We start from the raw sequence: 24,045 nt of genomic DNA, 5'->3' as shown, positions 1-24,045 counted from the left end.
TAAAGAGCCAGCCCTAGGACCTTTGCACAGGCTGTTCCCCCACTACTCACAAAACGCTCTTCCTCCAAATACCCACATAGCTTGCCCCATCACGTCATTCAAGTCTCTGCTCAAATGTCACCGATGGCACAATTTTACAGGGAAGCCTCTCTGAGGACCTGTAAAATTGCAAACACTCTCTCCCAACTCTCTCTCTCTCTCTCTCTCTCTCTCTCTCTCTCACACACACACACACACACACACTCCACTGGTCTCCCTTCCTGTCATCTCCTTTAGGCATCCTATAAATTGAATGTATTCATTTGCTAATTGCCCGCTCGCTAGACCTCCACAGAACCTAAATTCCAGACAGGATGGGTGCTTGGCATACAGTAATTTCATTACAATTTACTGGGCTAAGGCAGGAAAGGGGTGGGGGGGAGGGGGAATGGAAGGAGGAAGTGAAGGACAGAGGGAAGAGGTAGGTGGTTCTCAGAGGATCGTCATGAGTATTTCTTGCAATCACGCAAAGGTAACAGGGACCAGGTCCTGACAGCCACAAGCTGACTGTGGGGATCGGTGGGATTTGTGGGGAATGGAGAACACACACCTCTAACGGTAGAGCCTCTGCCCAGTTCCAGTCAAATGTCTCTATGTGCCAACAGGAACCCATATCCACGGTTATCCCAATTTCCAAGAGAAGCCAGAAAGCCAGATTTTTACATGATGTCTCCTGGTGTTTAGTTATTTGCAACGAATGACATACTGTGTGTTAGGTTGAACCACACGACTTTGTGTTCTTGTAGGTCAAAGAGTCGAAGGTAGGCAATGCTGTGTGACTTAGCGCCCATAGGATGCTTACCACAGGGTCCCGCACAAAGTAGGTGATAAATGCTAGTTACTATCAGTGTTCAGACAGCCGCCGACGAGAGTGAGCTCCAGCTTACATGAATCATGTGCCAAGCCAGTGAGGTAGGGGCCATGTTCCTCTCCTTCTTCTAGCTGGGCACATTGAGCACAGAGACATCAAGTAATTTGCCCAAGGTGACACAGCGCGTAAGTGGGAGAGTGGGCATTTGAACCCAGGCTGACTGACTCAAGTCCATGTTCATAACCACTGCCCCAGTAGTCATGACACAGACAGTGTCCAGACACAGAGAGGAGGAAGAGAGCCTAGGGGCTAAGCCAGGTCTCTGAAGAGACACGCCCTCTCTGTCTCCACAGACCCCCGACAATATTCTCATCAAGAAGGACTCCCTATCTTCTCAGAACCAGGTTGGCATCTTGTCCCTGTCTTGGAACATCCCGGAGCTGGTCAAGTATGTCAGGCCCTCCTAGAGGGGGTTCCCTTTGCCAAGGGAGGGCGTCTGGCTGGCTCACTCACCTGCCTTCCCCACAGTACAGGGCAGTGGAAGATAGAAGCCCACTATGAAGATGCCCCACAGCAGGTATTCTCTGCTGAGTTCGAGGTGAAGGAGTACGGTAAGAGGAGGAAGGAGTCAGGGTGGGGGCCCCAGGTGCCAGGCCCAGTGCTGACACCCTACTGGTGCCGTCTCGACCCCAGTGCTGCCCAGTTTTGAGGTCCAAGTGGAGCCTACAGAGAAATTCTACTACATTGATGACCCACAGGGCCTGGAGGTCACCATCACGGCCAGGTGAGGGGCTAGGAATGGGGCCAGGTGGGAGGGGAGGGGAGGGGGGCCAGGTGAGGGCTAGATGACGGGCCAGGTTGGCAGCTAGGGGTGGAGCCAGGTAGGGGCCGGGTAAGGGAACCCAGGAGCGGTGTGGCCAGGTGTGGGACCAGATACTGGCCAGGTAAGCACCAGGCACGGGACCAGGGGTCCGTGGAAGTTTGCAGGCAGGCTCGCCCTTCAGGAGAGGAGCATCTGAGACCCTCTTGCCTCTCAGGTTCTTGTATGGGAAGAATGTGGATGGAATAGCCTTCGTCATCTTTGGGGTCCAGGATGGTGAGCAGAGGATTTCGCTGCCCCAGTCCCTCAGCCGTGTTCAGGTGCTCTGCCCCTCTGAGCCTCCTCCACTGTGGACTTCCCCCTCCCTCACCTGCGCCCCTCCCCCTCTCTGAGCCTTCCTTCCTCCCCCAGATCGATGATGGCAGTGGGGAGGCCAGGCTGGAACGAAAGGTCCTGCTGAGCGGGGTGGAACCCTCCGGAGCAGATGCCCTGGTGGGGAAGTCGTTGTACGTGTCTGTCACTGTTATCCTGCACTCAGGTGAGGCCTGGTCTGAGGAAAGGGACCCAAATGAGGGGGTCAGGCCCAGTGTGCGGGCAGAGGCCCAGAATGGATGTGGAATGCAGTGTGACAGGGGAGAACCAGTCTGAGGGCAGAGGCCAAGTGTAAGAGAGGATATCCAGAGGAAAGTGATACCCAGTGAGACAAAGGAGGCCCATTGTGAGGGTGGGGGGAGCCCCAGAATGAAAGTGGGATCCAGTCTGATAGAGGAGGCCCAGTCTGAGGGGGGAGGCCCAGTATGATTGTGGGATCCAGTCTGATAGCGGAGGCCCAATCTGATGGGGTGAGGCCAGAATGAAGGTGGGATCCAGTCTGATAGAGAAGCCTAGTCTGATGGGGGAGGCCAGTATGAAGGTGGGATCCAGTCAGACAGAGGAGGCCCAGTGAGAGGGGGGCCCAGAATGAAGGTGAGATCCAGTCTGATACAGGAGGCCCAGTCTGAGGGGGCGAGGCCCAGTATGAATGTGGGATCCAGTCTGATAGAGGAGGCCCAATCTCATGGGGGGACGCCAGAATGAAGGTGGGATCCAGTCTGACATGGGAGGCCCAGTCTGAGGGGGGAGGTCCAGAATGAAAGTGAGATCCAGTCTGATACAGGAGGCCCAGTGAGGGTGCAGGCCAGAATGAAGGTGGGATCCAGTCTGATAGAGGAGGCCCAGTCTGAAGGGGGCAGGCCAGAATGAAGGTGGGATGCAGTCTGATAGAGGTGGCTGAGTCTGAGGGGGGAGGCCCAGAATGAAATTGGGATGTAGTCTGTCAGGTGAGGCCAAGTCTGAGAGGGGAGGCCCAGTATGAATATGGGAACCAGTCTGATAGAGGAGGCCCAGTCTGAGGGGGAGGCCCAGTATGAAGGTGGGAGCCAGTCTGATAGAGGAGGCCCAGTCTGAGGGGGGAGGCTCAGTATGAAGGTGGGATCCAGTCTGACAGGGGAGGCCCAGTCTGAGGGGGGAGGCCCAGTATGAATGCGTGATCCAGTCTGACAAAAGAGGCCAAGTCTGAAGGTGGCAGCCAGTGACAGGGTAGCCATAGTCTGAGGAATGAAGGTGCCTGCCAGTTTGCCAGAGGAGGCCTGGTCTGAGGGAGGCCCACTATGAAGGTGGGAAGTTGTCTGACAGAGGAGGCCTGGTCTGAGGGGGGAGGTCCAGAATAAAAGTGAGATCCAGTCTGATAGAGGAGGCCCAGTCTCAGGAGGGCGGCCCAAAATGAAATTGGGATCCAGTCTCACAGAATGGACCCAGTCTGAAAACAGGCCCAGTGAGGTTGGGGGCCAGTCTGACAGAGGAGGTCCCATCCTAGTGGGGAGGCCAGAATGAAGGTGGGTAACAGTCTGACAGAGGAAGCCAGAGGAAGTCTGAGCACAGGAGGCCAGTATGAAGGTTGGATCCTGTCTGATGGATGATGTCCAGTCTGAGGAGGGAGGCCCAGCATGAAGGTGGGATCCAGTCTGACAGAGGAGTCCCAGTGATGGGGGAGGAACAGAATGAAGGTTCTAGCCAGTCTGATGGGGGAGGAACAGAATGAAGGTTCCAGCCAGTCTGATGCAGGAGGCGCAGTCCAAGGGAGGCCCAGTGTAAGGTGTGGTCCAACCTGGAGGGGTGGCCCAGGAACCTGCCCTCACGGCTGGCCCCCTCAGGCAGCGACATGGTGGAGGCGGAGCGCAGCGGGATCCCCATCGTGACCTCCCCCTACCAGATCCACTTCACCAAGACGTCCAAGTTCTTCAAACCAGGCATGCCCTTTGACCTCATGGTGAGACCCGGTGTGGGGCTGCCTCCCCCACCCTTCCCCTGAGCATCAGCCACGCCTCTGGGTCGACCTGAACGCCCTCCACCTGCCCCTGCACTGCACCCGCAGGTGTTCGTGACGAACCCCGACGGCTCCCCAGCACGCAACGTCCCTGTGGTGACCCAGTACTCCAAAGGGTCCTCCTTCACCCAGGAAGACGGCGTGGCCAAGCTGATCATCAACACACACAAAACCTTTAGGTCCCTGCCCATCACCGTGAGTCCTCACCCTCCTCTAGCCCCACTTCTGGGAGATAGGGGACTGGACTTGCATGGAGAGAATCTGTCCTCTGCCACAGTCATCCTGCCACGTGAGGAGTGGGGTCCTTTTATTGTATCAGGGGATCCTGCCATTCACAGAGTGTTTTCATCTGCATAGAGGGGATCTTATCTGCACCAGCAGTCTGGCCATCTGCATAGGTATATTCTAAGGATCCGGTGATTACATTTGACCCACCTGGATAATCCAAAACACTCCCCATCCTCAGACCCTTAATCCCATTTGCAAACTCCCTCGGCCAGGGAAGGTACCATATTCCCAGGCCCCAGGGATTAGGATGTGGACATCTTTGGGGGGCCAGAATTCATCCCCCTTTCCTCACCCAGGTAAGCACTAGGAAGGATGGTATCCCAGAGTCACGACAGACCAACAGGACTATGAATGCCCAACCCTACAGCACCATGAGTAATAACTACCTGCACATCTCTGTGCCTCGCGTGGAGCTCAAGCCAGGGGAAGATCTCAACGTCAACTTCCACCTGCGAATTGACCCCACCACCACCCAGGAGAACAACATCCGCTACTTCACCTACCTGGTCCGTGCCCTCCTAGGATCCCCAGACCCCTCCTCCTTACTTCTGCAGCACCCCCAGGCCAGGGCCACCCCCCCGCCCGACCTTGCTGATTCTCCCTTACGCCAACCTGCCTCCCCCAGATCATGAACAAAGGGAAGCTGTTGAAGGTGGAGCGTCAGACGCGGGAGCCCGGCCAGGACATGTACGTGCTGCCCCTGACCATCACTGAGGACTTCATTCCTTCCTTCCGCCTGGTGGCTTATTACACCTTCATTAACAACAAGGGCCAGAGGGAGGTGGTGGCCGATTCCGTGTGGGTGGATGTCAAGGACTCCTGTGTGGGCAAGGTAAGCTTCCGGAGCCTTCCTCTGCACCCATCTTGGCTCTCCCCACCTGGCCAGTGCTCGCTCCGTCTCTGCCTCTCTCCAGCCTTCTGGGTGGGCTCCCCAACCGAGGCCCATCTTCTCCTTTTCCAGCTCTTTCTCTCCCCACCTCTGTTTCAGCCTCAGTATCTCCCTCCCTGCTGGCCTTTCCGCCTTCAGTCTGTCTGTCTCCACCGTTGCCCCTTCCTGACCAGCACAGCAGGGACACTGCCCTAGGCTGACTGCTGATGGAGACCCAGCCTGGCAGGGCTGACCCCTCACTCCCACCTCTGTGTATCCCCCATCCCTGCCAACAGCTGGTGGTGAAAGGTGGCAAGATGGAAAAGAAGGTGTACCCACCTGGGCAGCTTTTGACCATCAAGATCGAGGGTGACCGGGGTTCCCGAGTGGGGCTCGTGGCAGTGGACAAGGGCGTGTTCGTGCTGAACAGGAATAGGTTAACTCAGAGCAAGGTGCGCCCTGTACCTCTGGGGTGTGGCGGAAGCAAAGGGGTGGCGTGGGCCTGAGGCGCAGGTGGCGCTCAGAAGGGAACCGGAAGTGGGGTTAGGCGTGGGCTGGACGGAAGCTTGGACGGACACAGACGTGGCACGGAAGTGAAGGCTGCGGGTGGGAGCGTAGACGGAGGAGTCCGAGCTGGGGGTGGTTGGCGGGGGCTGTGCACACACCTCTGAGAGGGGCCTGGGACCAGAACGCAGGGGTGGTCGGACATGTCAGCCTGGTGGTGGAGGCCTGCCCGCGACCCCTGCCCTCCCGCAGATCTGGAACGTGGTGGAGAAGGCTGACATCGGCTGCACTCCAGGCAGCGGGAAGGACTATGCCGGCGTCTTCACGGACGCAGGGCTGGCCTTCCAGACCAACACAAACCTGCAGACCCCGGATAGGACAGGTGAGGGCCAGGGAGGGGTGGGGCCTCCACCCCAGATGCTGAGAGCAAATGAAGGGCACTGTTCTGAGGTCCTCAGATGCTGAGAACAGGTGGGGGCCCTGGGTTCAAGTCCTGCCCCAGCCCCCACCTAGTGAATCACTGCCCGCTGAGCCTCAGTTTCCTCATCTGTCAAATGGGAGCAGCAACACCCCTCCCTCACGGCTACTGAGAGGAGTACATCGGGGACCCTCCGTTGACGCTTAACCCATCTTGTTCGCGTGTGCCCTCCCCTCAGATCCCGAGTGCCCCAAACCAGATGCCTGGCGCCGCCGCTCAGTGATGCTCACAGAGAAGAGGATGGACAAAGGTGGGGGCCCCCACCCTTCCTCCAAACCCTGCCCATCCGGGATCCAGCCCAGGAGGGAGGAGGGCAGGGCCGGGCCCTGGGGACGTCCTACCCTTGGTCCGCCCGAGCTCCTCCTGCTTTGAGGTCCCGGCTGAGGCCCTGACCGGTGTCGTGTCCACGCAGCGGGTCAGTACCCGAAGGAGCTGCGCAAGTGCTGTGAACATGGCATGCGGGAGAACCCCACGAAGTTCTCATGCGAGCGCAGGGCCGGGTTCATCCAGCACGAGGCCTCGTGCGTGAAGGCCTTCCTGGACTGTTGCAACCGCATCGGCAGTACCCACAGTGCCCTGGGCCTGACCCGGAGTGAGTCCACCTGCCTGTGGGCCAGCCAGAGGGGGGAAGCTCGGTCAGAGCGAGGAGGGCCTGGTCTGACGGGAGAGGGCTTGCTCCGAGGGAGGAGGGCATGGTCTGAGCAGGGAGGCTGGCCAGAATGGGGAGGCTCAATGAAGCCTCGATCAGGCTTGAGGGGTGAGGGGATGGTCTGAGTGGGGAGGCTCCCTTAGAGGGGAGAGGGCCTGGTCTGAGGGAGGAGGCCCAGGTCAGAGTGTTGAGGCTCAGTGAGAAGGAGGAGGGCCTGTTTGAGGGAGGAGAACCTATCTGAGGGGGGGAAGGGGCCCGTTTGGGTGGAAGGATGCCTGTGTCTGAGGGGGGAGGAGGGCCTGTCTGAAGGGGGAGGATGCTTCTGTCTGAGATGCGTTTTTAGCCTGCCTTTACCAAAGAAAACTCATTTATGTTGCTTTCCAAAGAGGTGCCTAACTCAATGCCTAACAACATCTGTTGATTTGTTTTCATTCATTCATTCCCTCCCTCCCTCATTCATTCATTCACTAATTCATTCATTCATTCATTCATTCATTCATTCATTCATTCAGTTCTTGATAAGACAAAACATGTGCACACTTGAAACTTTACATCTCGGGCCAAATAAATCTTAAGCCAAGAGAAAATTTCTCTTCCAAGAAGCCCATTGAAAGCAGAACCAGAGTGGTCCCCACCACAAGGCGGCCCTGACAGAACTGATGGGAATCCTACCTGCCATTTGCTCAGAGCCTTTGAGCCCAGTGAGGCCTGATGTCTGCTTTTTAAAAATGCTTTTTGATGTGTCTTATGTAGAGAAAGGCCTTTCTGCTAGGATGGGTGCAGTGGAAACCAAGCCCACAGAGAGCCCCCCGCACCACGGGCAGCATGGCCCCTGTCGTGAGGGTCCCCCTGGCCGATTCCCTCTCGGCCCGCCCTGTCCAGATTGCTTTCTTTCTTTCTTTCTTTTTATTTTATTTTTTATTTTTTTTTAAATTTATATCCAAATTAGTTAGCATATAGTGCAACAATGATTTCAGGAGTAGATTCCTTAATGCCTCTTACCCATTTAGCCCATCCTCCCTCCCACAACCCCTCCAGTAACTCTCAGTTTGTTCTCCACATTTAAGAGTCTCTATGGTTTGTCCCCCTCCCTGGTTTTATATTATTTTTCTTCCCTTCCCTTATGTTCATCTGTTCTGTGTCTTAAAGTCTTCATGTGCGTGAAGTGTTATTTGTTTTTCTCTAACTTTGCTTAGCATAATACCCTTTAGTTCCCTCCACATCGTTGCAAATGGCAAGATTTCATACTTTTGATTGCCGAGTAATACTCCATTATATATATGTATATATACACACATACATATACATATATATACATATATATATACACACATATATATACATATATATACATATACATGTATATATGTATATATACATGTGTATATATGTATATACACGTATACCATGTTTTCTTTATCCATTCATCCATCGATGGACATTTGGGCTGTTTCCATATTTTGGCTATTGTTGATATATATATACACACATATATATACATATATATACGTATACATGTATATATGTATATATACATGTGTATATATGTATATACATGTATACCACGTTTTCTTTATCCATTCATCCATCGATGGACATTTGGGCTGTTTCCATATTTTGGCTATTGTTGATAGTGCTGCTATAAACATTGGGATGCATGTGTCCCTTCGAAACAGCACACCTCTATCCCTTGGATAAATGCCTAGTAGTGCAATTGCTGGGTTGTAGGGTAGTTCTGTTTTTAGTTTTTTGAGGAACCTCCATACTGTTTTCCAGAGTGGCTGCACCAGCTTGCAATCCCACCAACAATACAAAAGAGATCCTCTTTCTCCGCATCCTTGCCAACATCTGTTGTTGCCAGAGTTGTTAATGTTAGCCGTTCTGACAGGTGTAAGGTGGTATCTCATTGTGGTTTTTGATTTGTATTTCCCTGATGATGAGTGATGTTGAGCATCTTTTCATGGGTGGGTTGGCCATCTGTCTTCTTTGGAGAAGTGTCTATTCATGTCTTTTGCCCATTTCTTCACTGGATTATTTGTTTTTTGGATATTGAGTTTGAGAAGTTCTTTATAGATTTTGGATACTAACCCTTTATCTGATATGTCATTTGCAAATATCTTCTCCCATTCCGTTGGTTGCCTTTTAGTTTTGCTGATTGTTTCCTTCGCTGTGCAGAAGATTTTTATAATAGTAGTTCATTTTTTCTTTTGTTTCCCTTGCCTCTACAGACGTGTTGAGTAAGAAGTTGCTGCAGCTGAGGTCAAAGAGGTTTTTGCCTGCTTTCTCCTCTAGGATTTGATGCCTTCCTGTATTATTTAGGTCTTTCACCCATTTTGAGTTTATTTTTGTGTGTGGTGTAAGAAAGTGGTCGAGGTTCATTTTTCTGGTTGTTGCTGTCCAGTCTTCCCAGCACCACTTGCTGAAGAGACTGTCTTTATTCCACTGGATATTCTTTCCTGCTTTGTCAAAGATGAGTTGGCCATACATTTGAGGGTCCATTTCTGGGTTCTCTATTCTGTTCCATTGATCTGAGTGTCTGTTCTTGTGCCAGTACCATACTGTCTTAATGATTACAGCTTTGTAGTATAGCTTGAAGTCTGGGATTGTGATGCCTCCTGCTTTGGTTTCCTTTTTCAAGATCGCTTTGGCTATTCGGGGTCTTTTCTGGTTCCATACAAATTTTAGGATTATTTGTTCTAGCTCTGTGAAAAATGCTGGTGTTATTTTGATAGGGACTGCATTGAATATGAAGATTGCTTTGGGTAGTATTGACATTTTAACAATATTTATTCTTTCTATCCAGGAGCATGGAATCTTTTTTTCCAATTTTGTGTCTTCTTCAATTTCTTTCATAAGCTTTCTATAGTTTTCAGTGTATAGATTTTTCACCTCTTTGGTTAGATTTATTCCTAGGTATTTTATGGTTTTTTGTACAACTGTAAATGGGATTGATTCCTTGATTTCTCTTTCTGTCACTCCATTGCTCTTTTTAACCACTGTGTGCAGAGTGGTGGTTGCTGCACTGACCCTTCTCACTGGCCATTTGAACACTTCTTTTGCACATCCCATCGTTTTCATAGGGGACCAGAAATTGTGTCATCCAAATTGGGTTCTGAGAATGAAGGCCAGTGTGAGTGGCTCTTGAAACCAAGGGAAGTGATCTTATCAATCACAGGATGAAAAGTCATGAAACAGAACCCCTTTGCTTAAAAACTAAGGAAGATGGGGAAATGCTATGGCTGTAGGCTGCCCGATCCAAGCAAACATAATCATCTTTTTTTTTTAATCTTTAGACTCTCAAGCAGAACAAGTAGAAATGGGCATAAAAACCTTTTATCCCTCTGAACTGTTTGAGGCCCCCACCATCCCCAAATAGCTCCATGTGGAATTCTTGAAATTCTCCCACAAAAGATATTCTCCCACAAAACCTCAGCACAGTCATCAGAATTAGGACATGAATGTTGACTCGTTGAACCTCCAACCCCATTCAGGTTCGCCAGTGGTTTCCATTTGGTTTGGTTTGGTTTTGGTTTTGGTTTTGATTTGGTGTGGTTTAGAGTGGTTTGGTCCTGTTTGGTCTGGTTTGGTTTAGTCTGGTCTGGTGTGGTTTCACTTGGTTTGGTCTAGTTTGGTGTGGTTCGGTCTACTTTGGTCTGGTCTGGTTTGGCTTGGATCCTTTATAGGAAAAGGATCTGTGCAGAAGCAGACGTCGTATTTACTGGTGGGGTCTCCTTGGTGTCCTTGGATCTGCTCAACCCCTGGCAGCACAGCCGTCTTGAGTGACTTTCACGTCCAGCATTTGGGGGGCTGTCCCACGGTTTGGGTTGGCTCCATGCTTCCTCGTAATGACATCCAGGTTTTGCATTTGGGGGCAGCACTGTCACAGGAGAGACACTATGGATTCTCAGTGCAGCATGTCGGGAGCCCAAAGACATTGATTTGTCCCATTGTTGGTGCTGTGAGTCTTGATCACGTGATTAAGGCGCTGTCTGCTGGGTCTCTCCACTGTAAAGTTCCTCCTTATTCCTGGATAGTCTATTTCTAAACCTCTTTCTGCTATCAGATCAGGGCAAAATTTAAGCCAAGGGAAAATTTCCCCAAAATCAATTTTTATGTAGCCTGTATGACAGCAGGTATAGATCCTTATATGGTAACACATACTTTTCAAGTACACTCATATTTTTATTTTTATTTTATTTATTTATTTATTTATTATATTTATATTTATTTATTTATTTATTCATTTAATTTATTTATTTTTGCTTAGAAATGTGCAGTCACCTCCTAAAGGCAGACATCGCCAAAGGGGACACATATTTCTAAATTCTTTTAGCTGGAAGGCTAGCACGCCCTCCACCATCACCCCCCAAAAAACACACAAAGATTCCCAACACACAGGAGTAAAGGGCTGAATCTTCAGTCTGTGCAAATTATTCTAATCTAGGCTTGGTGCCTTCTGCTCCAGTGGCCTATAGACTTTCTTTCTCAAAGAGGAAAATTAGACAAAATATCTGATCTACTGGGATATGGCTTACACACACTCAGGTGTTTTCTCCCCCAGCCTTGTGTAATTTCTTTCTTTCTTTTTTTTAAAATTTATTGCCAATGCGTGTAGTCTTGGCTTCGGGAGCGCATTCCTATGATTCATCACTTACATACAACCCCAATGCTCATCCCAAGTGTCCTCCTCAATGCCCATCACCCATTTTCCCCACTCCCCCATATCCTATTCCCATCAACCCTCAGTCTGTTCTCTATGTTTAAGAGTCTCTTATGGTTTGTCTCCCTCTCTCTTTGTATCTAATTTTTCCTTCCCTCCCACTATGGTCTTCTGTTTCTCAAATTCCACACATGAGTGAAAAAATACGATATCTGCCTTTCTCTGACTGACTTATTTCACTTAGCATAATACCCTCCAGATCCATCCATGTTGTTGCAAATGGTCAGCTTTCCTTCTTTTTCATCACCCAGTAGTATTCCATTCTCTGTATATATAGCCATTCATCAGTTGATGGACATTTGAGCTCTTTCCATAATTTGGCTGTTGTTGAAATGCTACTATAACCACTGGAGTACATGTGCCCCTACGAATCAGCACCCATGTGCCCTTTAGGATAAATTTCTAGTAGTGCTATTGCTGGGCCATAGGGTAAATCTAATTTTGATTTTTTGAGGGACCTCCACACTGTTTTCCAGTGTGGCTACACCAGTTTGTATTCCCACCAACAGTGCAAGAGGGTTCCCCTTTCTCCACATCCTCACCAACATCTGTTGTTTCCTGAGTTGTTACTTTTAGCCACTCTGACCAGTGTGAGGGGGTATCTCAATGTGTTTTTGGTTTGTATTTCCCTGATGATGAGTGATGTCGAGCATCTTGTCATGTGTCTGTTTACCATCTGGATGTCTTCTTTGGAAAAGTGTCTATTCATGTTTTCTGCCCATTACTTCACTGGATTATTTGTTTTCTGGGTGTTGAGTTTGGTAAGTTGTTTATAGATTTTGTATACTAACTAACCCTTTATCCGTTATGTCATTTGCAAATATCTTCTCCCATTCCATCGGTTACCTGTTAGTTTTGTTGATTGTTTCCCGTGCTGTGCAGAGACTTTTTACCTTGATGAGGTCCCAAATGGTCCGCTTTTGCTTTTATTTCCCTTGCCTTCAGAGACACATCAAGTAAGAAGTTGCTGCGGCCGAGGTCAAAGAGGTTGCTGCCAGTTTTCTCCTGTAGGATCTTGATGGTTTCCTGTCTCACACTTAGGTCTTTCATCCATTTTCAATTTATTTTTGTGTATGGTGTAAGAAAGTGGTCCAGGTTCATTCTTCTGCATGTTGCTGTCCAGTTCTCCCAGCACCATTTGCTAAAGAGACTGTCTTTTTTCCATTGGATACTCTTTCCTGTTGTCAAATATTAGTTGGCCATATACTTGTGGGTGCATTTCTGGGCTCTCTATTTTGTTCCATTGGTGTATGTGTTTTTGTGCCAATACCATACTGTCTTGATGATTGCAGCTTTGTAATACAGACTAAAGTCCGGGATTGTGATGCCTCCAGCTTTGGTTTTCTTTTCAACATTACTTTGGCTATCTGGGGTCTTTTGTGGTTTCATAAAAATTTTAGGGGCGCCTGGGTGGCTTGGTCGGTTAAGCGTCCGACTTCGGCTCAGGTCATGATCTCACAGTTCGTGAGTTGGAGCCCCGCATCGGGCTCTGGGCTGACAGCTCAGAGCCTGGAGCCTGTTTCCGATTCTGTGTCTCCCTCTCTCTCTGCCCCTCCCCTGTTCATGTTCTGTCTCTCTCTGTCTCATAAATAAACGTTAAAAAAATATATTTTTTTTAAATTTTAGGATTGTTTGTTCTAGCTCTGTGAAGAATGCTGGTGCTATTTTCATTGGGATTGCAGTGAATGTGTAGATTACCTTGGGTAGTATCGACGTTTTAACAATACTTACTCTTCCAATCCATGAGCATGGAATGTTTTTCCATTTCTTTGTGTCTTTTTCTAGTTCTTTCATAAGATTTCTATGGTTTTCAGTGTGCAGATCTTTTACATCTTTGGTTAGGTTTGTTTCTATGTATTTTATAATTCTTGGTGCAATTGTAAATGGAATATATTCCTTGATACTTCTTTCTGTTACTTCATTATTTGTGTCTAGAAATGCAACCGATTTCTATACGTTGATTTTGTATCCTGTGAGTTTCCTGAATTCATGTATCAGTTCCAGCAGTTTTAGGTGGACTCTTCGGTAGAGTTTCCTGTCATTTGTGAAGAGTGAAAGTTTGACTTCTTCTTGTCAATTTGGATGCCTTTTATTTCGTTTTGTTGCCTGATTGCTGAGGCTCGGACTTCCAACACTATGTTAAATAACAGTGTGAGAATGGACAGCCCTGTCATGTTCCTGATCTCAGAGGGAAAGTTCTGTTTTTCCCCATTGAGAATGATATTAGCTGTGGGCTTTTCATTTATGGCTTTTATGATGTTAAGGTATATTCCTAATATCCCGACTTTCTTGAGGGTTTTTATTAAGAAAGGATGTTGTATTTTGTCAAATGTTTTTTTCTGCACCTATTGACAGGATCCTATGGTTCTTATCCTTTCTTCTATTAATGTGATATATCACATTGATTGATTTGCAAATATTGAGCCAGCCCTGCAGCCCAGGAATGAATTCCACTTGATCATGGTGAAGAATTCTATTAATATACTATTGAATTCGATTTGTTAGTATCTGGTTGAGAATTTTTGCATCCATGTTCATCAAGGATGGTTGCCTGTAATTCTCTTTTTTTTTTTTTTTAAATTTTTTTTTCAACGTTTATTTATTTTTGGGACAGAGAGAGAGACAGAGCATGAACGGGGGAGGGCCAGAGAGAGAGGGAGACACAGAATGGGAAACAGGCTCCAGGCTCTGAGCCATCAGCCCAGAGCCCGACGCGGGGCTCGAACTCACGGACCGCGAGATCGTGACCTGGCTGAAGTCGGACGCTTAACCGACTGCGCCACCCAGGCGCCCCTGTAATTCTCTTTTTTAGTGGGGTCTTTGTCTGGTTTTGTAATCAAGGTAGTTTTGGCTTCATAGAACGAGTCTGGAAACTTTCCTTCCGTTTATATTTTTTGGAACATCCTGAGAAGAATAGGTATGAATGCTACTTTAAATGTCTGGTAAAATTCCCCTGGGAAGGCATCTGGCCCAGGACTCTTACTTGTTGGGAGATTTTTGATAACGGATTCAATTTCTTCATTGGTTATGGGTCCGTTCAAATTTTCTATTTCTTCCCTTTTGAATTTTGGTAGTGTGTGGGTGTCTAGGAATTTGTCCAATTCTTCCAGGGTGTCCAGTTTGTTTGCACATAATTGTTCATCATATTCTCAAAAAATTGTATGTATTTCTGTGGTGTTTGTTTTGATCTCTCCTCTTTCATTTGTGATTTTATCTATTGTGGTCCTCTATTTTCTTTTTGAGAAGTCTGGTTAGGGGTTATCAACATTCTTTATTCTTTCCAAAAACCATCTCTTAGATTCTTCTGGGTTTTTAAAATTCTTTATTGTTTATTTCTGCTCTAATCTTTATTATTTCTATTCTGCTGCTGACCTTGGGCTTTCTTTTTTTTTTAATTTTTTTTTCAACATTTATTTATTTTTGGGACAGAGAGAGACAGAGCATGAACAGGGGAGGGGCAGAGAGAGAGGGAGACACAGAATCGGAAACAGGCTCCAGGCTCTGAGCCATCAGCCCAGAGCCTGACGCGGGGCTCGAACTCCAGGACCGCGAGATCGTGACCTGGCTGAAGTGGGATGCTCAACCGACTGCGCCACCCAGGCGCCCCTGACCTTGGGCTTTCTTTGCTGCTGCCCTTCTAGTTCCTTTAGATGTGAGGTTAGGTTATGTATTGGGGACCTTTCTTGCTTCTTGAGACAGGCCTGAATTACAATGTATTGTCCTTTTAGAACTGCCTTTGCTGAATCCCAAAGGCTTTGGACTGCTGTGTGTTCATTTTCATTTGCTTCCATACATGTTTTGATTTCTTCTTTAATTTCATGGTTGACCCGTTCATGCTTTAGTTGGATGTTCTTTAATATGCATGTATTAAGGGGATTTCCAAATTTTTTCTTGTGGTTGATACCAAGTTTCATAGTGTTGTGATCTGAAAATAAGCATGGTATGATCTCAATCCTTTTATACTTGTTGAGGGCTGTTTTGTGACCCAGTATGTGATCTATTTTCAAGAATGTTCCATATGCCCTCGAGAAGAATGTGTATTCTGCTGTTTTGGATGAAAACTTCTGAATATACGTTAAGTCCATCTGGTCCAATGTGTCATTCAGAGCCATTGTGTCCTTATTGATTTTCTGACTAGATGGTCTGTCCATTGCAGCAAGTGGAGTATTAAAGTCCCCTACAATCACGGTATTATTATCTATACATTTATTTATATTTGTGATTAATTGATTTACATATTTGGGTGCTCTCATGTTGGGGGCATAAACATTTACAATTGTTAGCTCTTCTTGATGATGGACCCCTCAGTTATGATATAATGGCCTTCTTCATCTCTTGTTACAGTCTTTGTGTTAAAATCTAGTTCGTCTGGTATAAATATGGCTACTCCAGCTATCTTTTGATGTCCAATAGCATGATAGATGGTTCTCCATCCCCTCACTCTCAATCTGCAGGTGTCCTCAGGTCTAAAAGGAGTCTCTTGTAGGCAACATATAGATGGATCTTATTTTTTTTTATCCATTCTGATACCCTGTGTCTTTTGATTGGGGCATTTAGTGCATTTACATTGAGAGTGATTATTGAAAGGTATGGATTTACTGTCATTGTGTTATCTGCAGGTTTCGTGCTTATGGTGATGTCTCTGGTCCCTTGTAGTCATTGCTGCTTTCCACTCACAGAGTCCCCCTTACACTCTCCTGCAGGGCCGGTTTAGTGGTCACAAACTCCTTCAGTTTTTGTTTGTCTGGGAAAGCCTTTATCTCTCCTTCTATTCTGAATGGCAGCCTTCCTGGATGAAGGATTCTTGGCTGGCTGCCTAGTTTTGCTATTCAGCACATTGAATGTTTCCTGCCCCTCGCTTCTGGCCTGCCAAGTTTCAGTGGACAGGTCTGCTACTACCCTTATGTGTCTACCCTTGTAGGTTAAGGCCCGTTTTTCCCTAGCTGCTTTCATAATTCTCTTTTTATCTTTGTATTTTGCAGTTTCACTACGATTATGTCATTTTTTGTTGATTTTGAAGGGAGTTCTCTGTGCCTCTAGCACTTGGATGCCTGTTTCCTTCCCCAGATGAGGGAAGTTCTCAGCTATAATTTGTTCACATAAACCTTCTGCCCCTTTCCTTCTCTCTTCTTCTTCCAGAACTCCTATGATACGGTTATTATTTCATTTCACAGAATCACGTAGGTCTCTAAATCTCCCCTCATGGTCTAGTAATTTCCTTGCCCTCCTTTTTTTCAGCTTCATCATTTTCCATAACTTTGTCTTCTATTTCGCTTATTCTCTCTTCGACTTCTTCCATCCTTGCTGTCACTGCAGCTGGGTTATTTTGTATCTCATTTACAACATTTCTTAATCCACCTTGATTATTTCATAGGTCTTTGATCTCTGCAACAATAGATTCCCTGGTGTCTCCTATGCTTTTTTCAAGCCCAGCTATCAGTCTTATGACTGTTATTCTAAATTCTTGTTCAGATATATTGTTTATATCTTTTTTGAGCAGTTATCTGCCTGTCATTTATTCCTGGAATTTCTCATGAGGAGAGGTCTTCCATTTCATCATTTTGGCTAGGTTTCTGGTTTTTACACGTTTTAATAGCTTGTTATGTGTCCTGCACCTGCAAGTCCTACCATATTAAGAATAGGTCCTGGGACTTCAGGAAGTGTTTGTGGAGTGTGATCATGTTACATATTTGGCTGTTCTGTCACACTGCTCATAGTGGTGATGGTTTGGACCTTCCACCAGGGGTGTTTTGATTTGTTCACTGAAGGAACCCTGGAAAAAGGAAAGGTGAGGGAAGCCTGATTCCCATACAAATAAAAAATGAAAGGGTCAGAAAAAAAAAAAGACCAGGCAGAGAATCAAAGAAACTATAAGGCTTAACCCAGAGAGAGAAGGGGGAAATTAATAAGGAGATACAGAAAAAGTGTAAAAACAATAGAGAAAAATGCCTGACTAAACAAACAAACAAACAAACAAACAGAATGGAGAATGAAACCAGGTGGGGTGTATTTATATATATATAGAGAGAGAGAGAGAGAGAGAGAGAGAGACTTGACCAAAAGTCAAATCAGAAACTGTGATCGTGATTCCAAAGGAAATAAAAAGAGGAAGGTAAAAAGAAGGGAAAAGAGAAAAAATGAAAGAAAAGAAAAGAGAAAAAGAAAAACAAAACAAAACAAAATGGACTAACATAGAAAACTGCAGGACAGCTGCCTGTTGGTGCTCAGGACCGCTGGCTGTGCTGGTCTGGAGGAGAGGCTGTCTGGCCTGGTCAGGGTCAGTCCTGCTCCAGTATTTAAGCAGTTACCAGGCATGGAGGGGCGGGGTTTGTTGTAAACCGGTCCTGCCTCCACTGGGGGCTGCTGTCCTGTTCCCTGAAGCCCCGCCATGTTGGTGATGGGGAGAAAAGTGTCTCAAACCATGCTGTTCAGACTGTCCTCATAGAGGAGTGCAGGGAGGGTGGGGGCCAGCTTGTCCTGTTCCACAGTCTCCTGCACCTCCTAGATGCTCAGATGGGATTGAAAACAAGATGCCTTAAAGAATCCCACACCTCACAGACTCGGTTCTGGGGTAGCACCATTCTGCCCAGCCTACACGGCTGATGCCTGCAGGGTCTTTTTTCCTTGGGGTGGCACTAAACCCTCTTCCCACAGTACTACAGGGTGGGGACTGCTCTCTCCCAGTCACCCCTGAGATCGCTACTGGGCCCTGGGGCTGGCTCCGTCTCCACGAGGCATGTGCACACTGCAAGCTGCAAGAGAAAGTCTTGCACCCCTGAAAACTCTAATCTTCAACTCCTGAGACTTTGCAAAGTACATGCACTGTACTGGCACCGTGCAAAGTACTGGCACTCTCCATATTTCTCGTTCCCCCTCCATGGTCCAGAGATGTTTTTCTCTCGTCCGAACACAATGCCATACTCCTACAGCCTCTTTCTCTCCCTTTTGTGTCTCCACAGAAGGGGTCCCCTCCCCTCCATGCCTATGCTGACCGTTTTACCTCTCCCAATCCACATACATGCACCTCAGTCCCGCCAAGCTGTCTCCTTCCACCTTCGGAGATGTTTCTATCACTCCCCAGACCTATTTCCTGGGTGTTCCAAGTGTTCTGACCTCAATACAGCTGTGTTTGAGGGACCAGGAAAATCCTTGTCCCACTACTTCTCTGCCATCTTGACTCCAGTCTTTTCTGTTTTAATGTGTTTTTTTTTTCGAGAGAGAGAGAGTGTGTGTGTGCACGCAAGCAGGGAAGGGGCAGAGAGAGGGGGACAGAGGATCCCAAGCAGGCTCATAGTGACAGCAGCAAGCCTGGTGAAAGTCTCAAACTCACCAACCATGAGATCATGACCAGAGCAGAAGTCGGACACTCAAGTGACTGAGCCACCCAGGTGCCCCAAATTGTGTAATTTCTTTAGCCGATTGGGGGTGAGACAGAGAGCTGCCTGCATGTTTGTATCTGACATGCACTTTGTTGGATTATTCCAGAATATGGGTGGATTTAGGCATCAGTCGATTTCACCTACTTTGTTATTAAGAAGACCCAAAGCCACGTTACAACCTGCCCAGACAGGGTTGAACCATATTCTGGCCCCATTTGGTCTACTTGCTGATGGCGTCAGGCTTGCTCAAAAGGCCACCCCATCGCCCGGGGTCACCAACAGGTCTGGGGAGTCTCTCGAGCCACCTGTTTGCTTGGGGGCCATAACCATCAGATGTAGCGGGCATGGAGCCTGGGAGCCACTATGCTTACTTAGATGCTCACACAAATGCTTCATTTCTATGAAAATCAGAGCAGGGGGAAATAGTCCTAGCCTGGACTATTTCTGCCCCTATACCGACACAGTTGTAAAATGTCATTTTTAATGGTATTTTTGGGGAGAAAGGAGCAATAAAGACAAACATGACTGCCCCCCTCCCCAGGCCATCATGGAACTATGGGTGTGTTTTTCTGGTAGGAACCTCTTCAGCCATTTAGAGATGAGTATCTCTGGGGACAGTGGAGAAATGGGTCCGTTCTCAACCCAGATTTGTCTCCTCCTCACCCGTGCCTCCCAGGTGACTTGGATGAAGATATAATCCCGGAAGAGGAAATCATTTCCCGAAGCCAGTTCCCTGAGAGCTGGCTGTGGCGCATAGAGGAACTCCGTGAACCTGAGAAAGATGGGTAAGGCTGAGACACCCCCCCACCTTAACCCCCCCACCCCCAGGCCAGCTCCTATAGCGGCCCCATCTGGACCACTTCGTTTGAATGCACCCATGCCTCTCTTTTCTGGAATCACTGGGCAACCCCACAACCCAGCCTAGAAAAAAAATCAAGAGTCAGGCTCCCTCCGTGTGCCCAGCCCCCACTCCTCCCTCCAACCTGCCCCTTGGGGCCCCTCCACACCAGCTCTCCCCCCAGGCCCCTGACACCTGCCTCTTTTTAATACCCCCACTTCTCCTCCATCCAGAATCTCCACAAAGACCATGAATATATTTTTGAAAGACTCCATCACCACCTGGGAGATTCTGGCGGTGAGCTTGTCGAACAAGAAAGGTGAGAGAAGGTGGTGGCCCCATGCTCACGAGTCAGGGATCCCAGGGCCATTGGGCGTTTTCTCATCCCATCCAGAGAGATCCCCTGTTTCTTGGTGGCTGACACACTGCTCCCAGGTGACAAGTGGGGGTGTCAGATCCTGCTCTGTGGGTGACGAGTCAGCGCCTTTTGTAAATAGATTTTCTTTCGAGAGCAGTTTTAGGTTGACAGCAAAATTGAGGGGAAGGTACAGAGAGTTCCCACATACACCCAGTCTACCCACCCCCGACGCACACAGTCTGCCCCGCGCAGACAGGCACTATCAGCATCCCTCACCAGCATGGCGTATTCGTGACACTGACACGCCTATCGTCACCCCAAGTTCATCATTGACATGAGCGTTCACTCTCAGTGTTGTACGATCTATAGGTTTGGACACAGATATAAGGACATACAGAATAATTTGCAACAACAAACACGCTTAAGGGGTGGTGTTGACAGGGTGATGGGTAAATCCATTAAGAATATATGAAGGAGGTAGCAGGATGAAATGTATGATTGGCACATTGGCGGCCAGATTGTGAAACTTGGCAAAAAAAAAAAAAAAAGGTAACCAGGGGGTAGGGGGCCCACCACAGGGAGCTGGGGAGCCCTGGTCTAATGGGGGTGGTCTCAGGCAGGCCTCGGAGCAGGGTGAGGAGAGGGAGGCACTAATTTTAAGGCAGATGTGTGATACTTTCATGTGATCATTTTGAAAAAATCAACGTGAATGCAAAAAAAAAAAAATCCATGATGAACAAAATATCTCCATTGTAAATAGAAGCCAGCACTGAGCTGAGCCATCATGGAGTTTGAGACAAGAGGGAAAATGAGTGCGCCCCGCCGCCCCCCGCCCCCTGCCCCCCATTCCTGATTTAGGTACATTTTAAAGGTTAATTTTTTCGCTGAGCATTAAAGTAGGTGAAAAAATATTGAAACATTAAAAGGGAGGTATGTTAGGGGACTGGGGTTGCTCTGTTAAGTGTCTGAACTAGGCTCCAATCATGATCTCACGGTTCATGAGTTTGAGCCTCATGTTGGACGCTGTGTTTTACCAGGTACAATTTTTTTTAAGTTTATTTATTTATTTTGAGAGAGAGAAAGAGAGAGATACAGCGTGAATAGGGAAGGGGCAGAGAGACGGGGAGAGAGAGAGAATCCCAAGTAGGCTCTGAGCTACCGGCCAATGCAGGGCTTGAACTCATGAGACCCCGAGATCATGACCTGAGCCGAAACTGAGAGTCAGATGCTTATTGACTGAGCCACCCAGACGCCCTTTACCTGGTACCATTTTTAACTCCCAACACATTATCTCATTCAGTGCTCACAAGAACCCTCTGAGGTTGGTACATTTATTCTCCGACAAATGAGGATACTGAAGCTAGGGAAGGCAGGTCACTTGCCCAAGATCACCAGGGGATGAACCTTTCCGGAACGCCATCTTAGAGGCTCAGAATTTATATTTTAGGATGGTTGCCAGTGGAACTTGGAAATTTTAGACTCCTGAGATACCATGAATGCAAAGAGTCAGCAGAGTTATAAGCAGGGAGCTCCTCAAGCTTAAATGTCTGGATTCAAATCCCCGGTCGTCCGCTAGGCAGCTGTGTGGCCTGAGTCAAGTTACTCACCCTCTCTGTGTGCATCCATAAAACAGGTATAATGCAAATAGTAGCCACTCAAAGTGTTGTGCAGAGAGTTTTTTGAGTTAATACGTGTGGAGCCTTTAAAATGGTGCCTGGCACATTACAGATGTTCGATGAGTGTGAGTCATTATTGAAGCCAAACATATTTTATTTTTGTAAATTTTTTTTTTTTGAGAGAGAGAGAGATCTCGAGCAGGTGAGGGGCAGAGAGAGGGAAACACAGAACCTGAAGCAGGCTCCAGGCTCTGAGCTGTCAGCACAGAGCCAGATGTGGGGCTCGAACTCACAAAACATAAGATCAGACATGAGGTGAAGTTGGATGCTTAACCGACTGAACCACCCAGGCGCCCTGGTTGATTTTTTTTTTAATTAATGGGTTTTCTTAAAAAAATTTTTAATGTTGGGGCGCCTGGGTGGCGCAGTCGGTTAAGCGTCCGACTTCAGCCAGGTCACGATCTTGCGGTGCGTGAGTTCGAGCCCCGCGTCAGGCTCTGGGCTGATGGCTCAGAGCCTGGAGCCTGTTTCTGATTCTGTGTCTCCCCCTCTCTCTGCCCCTCCCCCATTCATGCTCTGTCTCTCTCTGTCCCAAAAATAAATAAACGTTGGAAAAAAAAATTTTAATGTTTCTTTACTTTTGAGGGAGACAGAGACAGAGCATGAGCGGGGAGAGGCAGGGAGAGGGAGACACAGAATCTGAAGCAGGCTCCAGGCTCCAAGCTGTCAGCACAGAGCCCGACGCAGGGCTCGAACTCATGAACTGTGAGATCATGACCTGAGCCGAAGTTGGACGCCCAACCGACTGAGCCACCCAGCGTCCCCTAATTAATGGGTTTTCTTAAACAATTTAGGTTTACAGAAACAACTGAGAATTACCACTCCTCAATTCCCCCCAATTCCCGTCTCTAACCCTTTTTTGCATTAGGTGGTACCTTTGCCAAAATCTCTGGGACAACACTGATACATTATCGTCAACTGCAGTCAAAAACTAGGGTTCCCTTTCAGTGATGTACCTTCCATGGGTTTGGACCAACATGCGGTGACATGTAGCTGTCCTTCCAGGGTCACGGAGAGTAGGCGTTTCTCTGCCTCAAACATAACATGGATGGTGTGTCAGAAGTCATTCCATGTGTTGTTCTCTCGCGCTCCTTCCAGCTTGTTCAAGGAAAAGCTAAGTCTGGTGCAAGAATGTCCTCATCTCCTCTGTAGGTCTTGACTGACTTGCATTAGCAAGGAGAGAGCAGGTCTGCTTTCTGCAGGCACAACGTGAGCTGGCCAGTATTTAACAAAACAAAACTGTTTTGTTTCCCTGGAGGTAGCCTCCTGTTTGTGGTGCAAAAGCTGGTTTTTCACCCACCAGAGTAAATTAAATCTGGCTTTAAGAATGTGAAAACAGGGGCGCCTAGGTGGCTCAGTCGGTTAAGCTTCGGACTTCAGCTCAGGTCACGATCTTGCGGTCCGTGAGTTCGAGCCCCGCATCGGGCTCTGGGCTGATGGCTCAGAGCCTGGAGCCTGCTTCCGATTCTGTGTCTCCCTCTCTCTCTGCCCCTCCCCCGTTCATGCTCTGTCTCTGTCTCAAAAATAAATAAACGTTAAAAAAAATTAAAAAAAAAAAAAGAATGTGAAAACAGAGGGGCGCCTGGGTGGCTCAGTCGGTTGAGCATCTGACTTCAGCTCAGGTCATGATCTCACGGTTCGTGAGTTCGAGCCCCGTGTCGGGCTCTGTGCTGACAGCTCGGACCCTGGATTCGCTTCAGATTCCGTGTCTCCCTCTCTCTCTGACCTTCCCCCATTCATGCTCTGTTTCTCTCTGTCTCAAAAATAAATAAACATTAAATATATATATATATATAGAATGTGAAAACAGGGAGCGGAGGGCGTCTGGGTGGCTCAGTTGGTTAAGTGTCTGACTTTGGCTCAGGTCATGATCTCATGGTCCATGGGTTCGAGCCCTGCGTCGGGCTCTGTGCTGACAGCTTAGACCCTGGAGCCTGCTTCAGATTCTGTGTCCCCCTCTCTCTGCCCCTCCCCCGTTCCAGCTCTGCCTCTCAAAAATAAATAAACATTAAAAAAATGTAAAAATGAATAGTAGATAAGAAATGATAACTACCTCCCGTGACTATAACAGACCCCCCCGAGAATGATGAATAATGACTGTAGGTTAGCAAATAAGGATTTTGTTCAAGTCTCTATTTTTTTCAACACTGAAGAATAGACACACAAAAATTATTAAATTATAATATATTTCTTTTTTAACTTCATTTTAAAAATATTTACTTATTTTTGAGAGACTGAGAGTGGGGGGGGGG

At 47.7% G+C, this 24,045-nt stretch overlaps 1 protein-coding gene across 1 annotated transcript in view; it reads left to right on the top strand.

Annotated features, from left to right (window-relative positions):
• Positions 1 to 24,045, top strand: part of LOC124523590 (complement C3-like) — a 45,132-nt gene that overhangs the window by 2,042 nt on the left and 19,045 nt on the right. The window contains exons 5-19 of the mRNA XM_047095376.1: positions 1,204 to 1,298; positions 1,379 to 1,461; positions 1,544 to 1,634; positions 1,888 to 1,990; positions 2,082 to 2,208; positions 3,863 to 3,978; positions 4,084 to 4,230; positions 4,620 to 4,829; positions 4,949 to 5,155; positions 5,488 to 5,643; positions 5,948 to 6,077; positions 6,352 to 6,423; positions 6,586 to 6,765; positions 19,598 to 19,706; positions 19,993 to 20,078. Of these exons, the coding sequence (XP_046951332.1) occupies positions 1,204 to 1,298; positions 1,379 to 1,461; positions 1,544 to 1,634; positions 1,888 to 1,990; positions 2,082 to 2,208; positions 3,863 to 3,978; positions 4,084 to 4,230; positions 4,620 to 4,829; positions 4,949 to 5,155; positions 5,488 to 5,643; positions 5,948 to 6,077; positions 6,352 to 6,423; positions 6,586 to 6,765; positions 19,598 to 19,706; positions 19,993 to 20,078 (1,912 nt within the window). The remainder of the gene's footprint in view (positions 1 to 1,203; positions 1,299 to 1,378; positions 1,462 to 1,543; positions 1,635 to 1,887; positions 1,991 to 2,081; positions 2,209 to 3,862; positions 3,979 to 4,083; positions 4,231 to 4,619; positions 4,830 to 4,948; positions 5,156 to 5,487; positions 5,644 to 5,947; positions 6,078 to 6,351; positions 6,424 to 6,585; positions 6,766 to 19,597; positions 19,707 to 19,992; positions 20,079 to 24,045) is intronic.

The sequence above is a fragment of the Lynx rufus genome, unplaced genomic scaffold, assembly GCF_022079265.1.
Source record: "Lynx rufus isolate CCGP_SWC_20201006 ecotype Redwood Valley unplaced genomic scaffold, mLynRuf1.p SCAF_4, whole genome shotgun sequence".
In the NCBI taxonomy this organism is placed as follows: domain Eukaryota; kingdom Metazoa; phylum Chordata; class Mammalia; order Carnivora; family Felidae; genus Lynx; species Lynx rufus.
Note: the sequence above shows the minus strand (reverse complement) of the source record. Positions and strands in the feature narration are given on the sequence as shown.